Source organism: Camarhynchus parvulus, chromosome 25 (assembly GCF_901933205.1).
Source record: "Camarhynchus parvulus chromosome 25, STF_HiC, whole genome shotgun sequence".
Taxonomy (NCBI): Eukaryota; Metazoa; Chordata; class Aves; order Passeriformes; family Thraupidae; genus Camarhynchus; species Camarhynchus parvulus.
In genome coordinates this window covers 1920775-1929475 of record NC_044595.1, presented here as the reverse complement: position 1 = coordinate 1929475, position 8701 = coordinate 1920775, and the positions used below count along the sequence as shown (strand labels likewise).

The window sequence follows — 8701 nt, the reverse complement described above, 5'->3', positions numbered from 1 at the left end:
GAGGAGGAGGAAGAAAAGGAGAAAAGGATGAGGAGAAGAGGAGAAGAGGAGGAAGAGAAGGAGAAAAGGATGAGGAGAAGAAGAGAAGAGGAGGAAGAGAAGGAGAAAAGGATGAGGAGGAAGAGGAGGAGGAGGAGGAGAAAAGGAGGAGGAGGAAGAGGAGAAAAGGAGGAGGAGGAGGAGAAGTGGAGGAAGAGAAGGAGAAAAGGATGAGGAGCAAGAGGAGGAAGAGGAGGAGGAGTAGAAAAGGAGGAGAAGAAGAGGAGAAAGAGGAGAAAAGGAAGAGAAGAAGAGGAGGAAGAGAAGGAGAAAAGGAGGAAGAGGAGGAGGAGGATAAGAAGAAGAGAAGAAGAGGAGGAGGAGGAGGATTTTCCTGACCAAACTCCCCCCATCGCTTCCCTTTGCTGCGTGGATCAGGACAAATCCGGGCAGGGAGTGCAGGAGTGGCAGTGGGGAGGAGGGGGACACGGGTGAGGTGGGCACCTGCAGGTGTCCCCCTGGTCCCCTCGGGGGGCGGAGGGGACGCAGAGGGGGCGGCAGCAGCCACGGCCGCTGCCGGGAAGGGAATCCGGGAATCCCGGGAATGGGAGGATCCAGAATGGGAGGGGAGGATCCCGGGGGTCTCCCGGCGCCCTCAGTTGATGGGCTCGTACTCCGAGTAGCGCCTCCTCTGTGCCAGCAGCACCAAGCAGCTGCCCAGCAGCAGCATGGCCAGCGGGGTGCCCAGCGCCACGGCCGTGATGGAGATCACCAGCGGCGAGAAAGTGTCCCTGGGGGGCTCCCCAAAGCCCAGCAGCACCGACCTGCGGGGGGATGGCACCGATCAGGGCAGGGCTGGGCTCTGTCCCACGGCTGGGAGCCCCACGGCTTCCCCACCGCAGAGGGTCAGGCCAAGGTGAGGCTCCTCAAGGAACTGTGGAGCCTTTGCTGCACGATTAGAGGGGAACTCTGCATTTGGAATGGAGATTTTTACTGAATAGAGAAACCCTGTGACCTGCCAGTCCCCAAACTGCACATGGTTAGTGACCAGGAGCATCCCCTCAGACCCCTCAGCACATCTTTGGTGACCAGGAACATCCCCTCAAACCCTTCAGACCCCTCTGCCCATCCTTAGTGACCAGAACATCCCCTCAGACCCTTCAGCACATTGTTAGTAACCAGCAGCATCCTTTTAGACCCCTCTGCCCATCATTAGTGACCAGGAACATCCTTTCATTCTCTTCAGCACACTGTTAGTGACCAGGGGCATCCCCTCAAACCCCTCTGCCCATCATTAATGACCAGGAACATCCTTTCAGACGCCTCTGCACATCTGCAGTGACCAGCAGCATCCCTTCAAACCCTTCAGACCCCGCTGCACATCCTTAGTGACCAGGACATCCTTTCATTCTCTTCAGCACAATGTTAGTGACCAGGAACATCCTTTCAGACACCTCTGCACATCTTCAGTGACCAGGAGCATCCCCTCAGACCCTTCTGCACCAGCAGCATCCCCTCAGACCCCCTCATTCACCAGCTGAAGCACCCCAGACCCCCCAGACCCCTGACTCACCAGCTGAGGTACCTCCTCTCCTGGTACACGTGTCCCTCCTCTCCCCCGAAGGACACGTTGAGGACGCTGAGGGTGCAGCTGGTGGCCAGGCTGTCCCCAAAGAAGGCCCGCAGCAGGCTGGCCCCGGGCAGGCTCCCGTTGGCCGCCTGCAGCCCCCCGGCCCTGCACTGGATGCCGTCCTCACGCCGAGGGCTGGGCGAGCCGTAGGCGGCCGCCTTCCACTGCACGAAGGACAGCGGGGAGCTGCCGTTCGGGGCCTCCGCCAGCAGCGACAGCTCCTGCGGGACGGACACACGGACACGGGACGGACACACGGACATGGGGACGGACACATGGACACGGGGGACGGACACACGGACATGGGACGGACACATGGGACGGACACATGGACACGGGGACGGACAGACGGACACGGGGACGGACACACGGACACGGGGGATGGACACATGGACACGGGGACGGACACATGGGATGGACACATGGACACGGGGACGGACAGACGGACACGGGGACGGACACACGGACACGGGGGACGGACACATGGACACAGGGGATGGACACACGGACACGGGGACGGACACACGGACACGGGGGACGGACACACGGACACGGGGGACAGGCACACAGGACGGACACACGGACACGGGGACGGACACACGGACACGGGGGACGGACACATGGACACAGGGGATGGACACACGGACACGGGACGGACACACGGACACGGGGGACGGACACACGGACGGACACACGGACACGGGGGACGGACACACGGACACAGGGACGGACACACGGACACAGGGGACGGACACATGGACACGGGGGACGGACACATGGGACAGACACACGGACACAGGAGACAGACACATGGACACGGGGCATGGACACACGGACACAGGGGACAGACACACGGGACAGACACACGGACACGGGACGGACACACGGACACGGGGGACGGGCACACAGACACGGGGGACAGACACACGGACACAGGGGACGGACACACGGACACGGGACGGACACACGGACAGACACACGGACACAGGGGACGGACACACGGACACAGGGGCACGGACACAAGGACACGGGGGACAGGCACACAGGACGGACACACGGACACAGGGGACGGACACACGGACATGGGGGACAGACACATGGACACGGGGGACGGACACGGGACGGACACATGGACACAGGACAGACACACGGACACAGCGTCACCCCGGGCAGCAGCACAGAGATGCCTGTCCGTTCTATTAATTAATATATTAATGTAGCTAATATCAATCTATTAGATTACCATAAATTAATAGCATTTATATTAATCTATCTAACAGACTGATATTAGCTACATTGATATTATATTATTATCAATTCTATTAATTCATATTAATCTAATAGATTGATATCAGCTAGATTAATATCAATTCTATTAATATAATATCAATCTAGTCAATAGATTAATATAAATTCTATTAGTTTATATTACTCCATCTAATATCAATCTATGAGACAGATCAATATGAATTCTATTAGTTTATATTACTCCATCTAATATCAATCTATGAGATAGATCAATGTAAATTCTATTAGTTTATATTACTCCATCTAATATCAATCTATGAGACAGATCAATATGAATTCTATTAGTTTATATTACTCCATCTAATATCAATCTATCCAATAGATCAATATAAATTCTATTAGTTTATATTACTCTATCTAATATCAGTCTATGAGATACATTAACACCAATTACCAGACTGATTAACCGATCAGTTAATTGGCTGAGAGGCCACGCCGGCTCACCTGGAAGATGCTGGGCGTGTACTCATCGTCGATGGAGCTGCGGGCGCGCAGGCGCCGCGCCGCCCCCGCGGGCTCCACCGCGGCCAGCTGCAGCGCGAACCGGGAGCCGTTCCCGCGGGGCGACACCCCGGCCACAATGAACTCCAGCTGCGAGCTGTCCGCCGTGTGCAGCAGGCTGGGCAGCGGCCCCGCACGGCCAGCGGCCTCATAGGCTGTCACCTGAGGGGACACGGGGCACGGGGACAGCCGGCGACAGTGAGGGGCAGGGGGACAGCGAGGGACAGCGAGGGACACGGGGCACAGGGACAGTGAGGGACAGTGAGGGTCAGGGGGACAGTGAGGGACACGGGGCACAGGGACAGTGAGGGACAGAGGGACAGCGAGGGACAGAGGGAAGTGAGGGACAGAGGGAAGTGAGGGACAGAGGGACAGTGAGGGACACGGGGCACAGGGACAGTGAGGGATATGGGGCACAGGGACAGCGAGGGACAGTGAGGAACCCGGGGCAGAGGGACAGCGAGGGACACAGGGCACAGGGACAGCGAGGGACAGAGGGACAGTGAGGGACAGAGGGAAGTGAGGGACAGAGGGACAGTGAGGGACACGGGGCACAGGGTCAGTGAGGGACAGAGGGACAGTGAGGGACACGGGGCACAGGGACAGCGGACAGGGACAGAGGGACAGTGAGGGACAGAGGGACAGCGAGGGACACAGGGCACAGGGACAGTGAGGAACAGTGAGGGACAGAAGGACAGGGAGGGACAGCAAGGGACATGGGGCATGGGGACAGCCAGGGACAGTGAGGGGCAGTGAGGGACAGCGGGCATGGGGACAGCCAGGGACATGAGGGACAGTGAGGGACAGCGAGGGACAGTGAGGGACATAGAACAGAGGGACAGCAGGGGTCAGGGGGACAGTGAGGGTCAGAGGGACAGTGCCTGCCACCTGGGCAAGCTCTCTGCCCCCTGAACAAGTTCTCTTCCTCCTGGACGTGCCCCCTGCCCCCTGGACGTGTCCCATGACCCTTGGATGAGTTCTTTGCCCCCTGGACATGTCCTCTCCCTGGACGAGTTCTCTTCCCGTGGACAAGTTCTCTGCCCCCTGGACATGTCCCCTGTCCCCTGCACATGTGCCCTGCCCCCTGGAGGTGCCCCCTGCCCGTGCCCACTGCCCCCTGGCATGTCCCCAGCCCCCTGCCCGTGCCCCCTGCCCCGGCCATACCCGGAATGCCAGGCTGCCGTTGGCGAAGGCACCGCCGGGGTCGGTGGCCGGGACGCCCCTGAGCTCGGCCGTCAGCGCCGTGTGGTTCAGGGTGTGGTTGAGGCTGTCCCAGGAGAACTCGGACAGGTCATAGGTGGGGTAGAAGAGCTCTCCCAAAGGTTTGGCCTCGCTGAACTCGAAGAGCTGCAGGGAAGGGAGGGGAGAGGAGCTGGGAGCACCGGCAGGACGGGAGATCGTGCTGTGATCCAGGGAACGGGGCAGAGCCGCCTCAGCCAAGCAGCTCAGACACTTCCCTGGATGGGAATGGGAATGGAGGGCATTTCCCTGGAGCTGGGAGGCTGCCCAGGGACCCTCTGCACCCCCAGCTGTCCCAGAGCAGCCCCTTGCCAGCAGTACCTTGGTGAACACCACGGCCGAGGAATAGACCACGCTGTCAGGAGGGTCGATCCAGACGGCCCCAGCAGGACTGGGTGACAGCAGCTGGGTCCAGTTGACCCTCAGGGCACTGCTGGGGCTCCGGGTGGCCACCAGGAGCACAGAAGGGGCCCCGATGCTGCTCCACACGTAGTGCAGGCTGTCCCCAGGCCCCACGGCCCGCACGTGCAGCAGGTTCACAGAGGAGCTGTTCCAGCCAGGGTTGTACTCCATGGACACCTGCAGGGCAGGGACAGGGCTGGGGGTGGCTCTGAGCTGGCAGAACAACCCCAGCGTGACAGGAGGATGGGACACTGCAGCCGCCTCGGCTCCCGTGACTCTGCAGCCCTGGTGTTGCTCAACACGCTCGGTCAGCATTTCACAGCTTTGAGCTGCTTCCCATCCTAATGGCCCTTCCCTTCCACAGCCCCTTCCCACCCCACAGCCCCATCCCATCCCACTCCATCCCATCCCATCCCACCCCACAGCCCCTTCCCATCCCATGCCCCACCCTACAGCCCCATCCCATCCCATCGCCCCTTCCCACCCCAATCGCCTTTCCAATCCCACGGCTATGCGGGTCCCACTGGATTAGGACAAAGGGACAGAGATGGGTGGCCCTGGGACATGTCGCTGCAGGACAGGGGGTGGCAGGGCGGGGTCACCCAGGACAGAGCGAGGGCTGGTTCGACTCCAGCCCCACGCGGGAGCCCCTTTTACCCCCAAACCCCGCAAGGTTGGAGCCCCAGCGGGTGCAGCCCAGCCCCTGCTCCGGACAGGATCCTCCGACAACACAAACTATCCCGAAAGTTTCTATCCCGAAAGTTTCTATCCCGAAAGTTTCCCTTCAGCACGAGCAAGAACTTCTTAACGCTGAGGGCGGCAGAGCTGCCCTGGGCGAGCACAGTGTCCCAGCCGCACCCACCTGGATGTCCCTGGGTGGGTGACCCCGGTGTCCCGGCACTCCGAGATCCCAGGAGGGGACACGGGGGGGGTCTCAGCCACCGTCGCAAAGCGGGACGAGCTCCGAGCTCTGCACCCGGCCCCGCCAGCCCCGGTACCCCCGGTCCCGGTCTCCCCGGTCCCGGTAGCCCCGAGCCCCGCTCACCTTCCGGCTCCGCTCGGCCCCGGCCGCCGCCAGCAGCGCCAGCAGCGCCAGCCCCGCAGCGGCGGCCATGGCACCACCGGCCCCGGCCACGGCACCGCCCCGGAACCGCCTCGGGACCGCCCTGGAACGGCCCCGGAACCGCCCAGGGGCCGCCTGGAACGCCCCCGAACCCAACCTCGTACTCCCGGACCGCCCTGGAACGGCCCCGGAACCGCCCACGGACCGCCCTGGAACGGCCCCGGAAGGCCCACGGACCGCCCTGGAACGCGCCCGCGAAGGGCCCAGGGACCGCCCCGGTGCTGCCCCAGGACAGCCCCGGTACCTCCCCAGGACTGCCCCAGCACCGCCCCGGTACCGCCCCGCGCGGTAAAGGAGCCCTTGTCAGCGCCGCTGGGCGCGGGATGCGGATGGAGACGGGAACCGCTCGGGGTTTACCGGTCTGCTTCGTGCCCCGTGTGCGCTGAGCCCCTTCCGTGCCCCAGGGCGGCAGAGACCCCCATGTCCATCATGCTGTGGAGTGGAGACCCCCACTCCATCATCCCATCCAGCAGAGACCCTCATCTCCCTCCCCCAGGGCACCAGAGACCCCTCATCCAGCAGAGACCCCCCATGTCCATCATGCTGTGGAGAGGAGACCCCCACTCCTTCATCATCCCATCCAGCAGAGACCCCCCATATCCATCATCCCATGGAGTGGAGACCCCCACTTCGCTGTCAGGGCAGGGGAGACCCCCCTCCTTCATCATCCCATCCAGCAGAGACCCCCATCTCCCTCCTCCACGGCACCTGAGACCCCCCATCCAGCAGAGACCCCCCATATCCATCATCCTATGGAGTAGAGACCCCCACTTCACTGTCAGGGCAGGGGAGACCCCCCCCTCCTTCATCACCCCCTCCAGCAGAGACCCCCAGATCAATCCAGCAGGACAAGGCAGACCCCACTTCATTCACCTCGAGGAGCTTCTGGACCCTTGGGGTCTCTGGAGCCTCACCCTTGGCCTCTGGAGCACCCCACGGTCCCCTCAGTGTCACTGCCCCATAATCTGGAGACCCTCAGAGACCCCCACCCTCAGCAGAGACCCCCATTTCCAACCGCCAGGAGGGCAGTGGAGACCCCAATCCTTCACAGTCCCACACAATGGAAACTCGTTCCCCCCCATTCCCCAGGGCTCCAGAGAATCCCCAGACCACCCCAACATCCAGAAACCCCCCAACTTCACTGCCCCATACTTTGGAGACATCCAAATCCCAAAGAGACCCCACCTCCACGCCCCAGGAGACCAAAGACCCCCACCCTGCCCATATTTTTGCTACCCCCTGAAGGGCATCGCCGTATCAGCGGAATTTCCGGAGCCAGCCGGCCACTCCGGGCCATAGGCCCCCAAACACAAACACCGACCCTTTCCATGAGAAACAAAACCCACCAGCCCTGGTTCCTGATGGCAGATTGTAGGACTCCACTGGCACTACCAAACCAGCCCGAGTTGGCACTGGTGCCAGCTTGGGTCTGGGAGGCATCCTGCGTATCGCGGATTTTCAGGAGCCAGCCGGCCAGATGCCCCCAAACACAAACTGCGGCCCTTTCCCCCCGTTAGCTTACAGCTCCGGGATTAATTAGTTAAATAAACTTGAGATCCAAATTGGAGATTTTCATCCGCGTGCCTCCAAGATAAGAGATCCCAAAGCCGCCCGGGGCTGCTTCCAGAAGGTTCGGGAATGGCCACGATCCCGTCCCAGCTCCGGGAAATCCTTTGGGGAGGATTTGGGGCAAAGGAAATACAGGGCTGGGCCCTAAAGCCGCCCGGGAAATGTCCCCAAAACACGAAATGTCCCCGAGCCCGCGGGGACAGAGCGGGGACAGAGCGGGGACATCGAGGGGACAGCGCGGGGACAACGTGGGGACAACGTGGGGACATTGAGGGGACATTGTGGGGACATTGAGGGGACATTGCCCGGGACAGAGGCAGTGTTGGGGGGCACACCCGGACACCCCCATCCCCCACAGCCTCCCCAGCCCTCCCTGCCCCCCCCCGCACCCCCTTTTCCCCTCCCCGGGGTCCCCCCAAACCCGTTCCCCCCTCGGGAGTTCCCCAGGAACCGAGGGGGTGCGAAAGTGGCAGAAAAAAAGGAAGGAAATGGAAATGAAGAGAAAAGCTCCCTGGTGGGTGGGGACAGGCCCGGAGCCCCTTGGAACCCACCTGGGGTGACCCCCCCAAACCACCAGCACCTTGTGGGGGCAGTGCTGGCCTCTGGGACACCCCAAAATCTGAGGCACCGAGAGGAGCTGAGACCCACTGGGCCCATCCAGCCACTGCCCTTCCCTGGCACCCCCGTTCCTTTGGGAACCCAACCATGGGACCCCCATTCCTGGTGTCCCCCCATCCCAATATTTACATTCCCCAGGATCTCCATTCCCAAGGAACCCTCTCCAGTTCATTCCATCCCCTGAAATCCTCCTTTCCCCAGCACCTTGATAGTCCCAGGACTCCCATTCCCCCAGCACCCTCCTTCCACCACCCTGGTGCCCACGTTACCCTGGCACTCCCATCCCTGAGTCCCCCCAGCCCTGGGCACCCCCATTCCCATTGCACCCCCAT

General features: G+C 61.5%; 1 protein-coding gene across 2 annotated transcripts; it reads right to left on the bottom strand.

Annotated features, from left to right (window-relative positions):
* Positions 1 to 249: 249 nt before the first annotated feature.
* Positions 250 to 6212, bottom strand: GLMP (glycosylated lysosomal membrane protein). 2 transcript variants are annotated; one of them, XM_030965166.1, is made up of 6 exons: positions 6105 to 6212; positions 4979 to 5236; positions 4583 to 4765; positions 3362 to 3580; positions 1553 to 1830; positions 250 to 803 (listed from the first exon to the last, which is right to left on the bottom strand). In XM_030965166.1, the coding sequence occupies exons 1-6, from the start codon at positions 6171 to 6173 to the stop codon at positions 635 to 637; spliced, it is 1176 nt and encodes a 391-aa protein (XP_030821026.1). In that variant the 5' UTR covers positions 6174 to 6212; the 3' UTR covers positions 250 to 634. The 2 variants fall into 2 exon arrangements, with proteins under 2 accessions (XP_030821026.1, XP_030821027.1); XM_030965167.1 differs by lacking the exon at positions 6105 to 6212 and adding an exon at positions 5922 to 6038.
* Between the last annotated feature and the right edge of the window lie 2489 nt (positions 6213 to 8701).

Excerpts from the sequence above, each read along its gene's own strand:
- GLMP (XM_030965166.1), bottom strand. The coding sequence starts at position 6,173 with ATGGCCGCCGCTGCGGGGCTGGCGCTGCTGGCGCTGCTGGCGGCGGCC. Across the intron at positions 4,766-4,978 it reads CGGCCGTGGTGTTCACCAAG|CTCTTCGAGTTCAGCGAGGC; the intron begins GTACTGCTGGCA and ends CCTTCCCTGCAG. Across the intron at positions 3,581-4,582 it reads ACGGCAGCCTGGCATTCCGG|GTGACAGCCTATGAGGCCGC; the intron begins GTATGGCCGGGG and ends GTGTCCCCTCAG.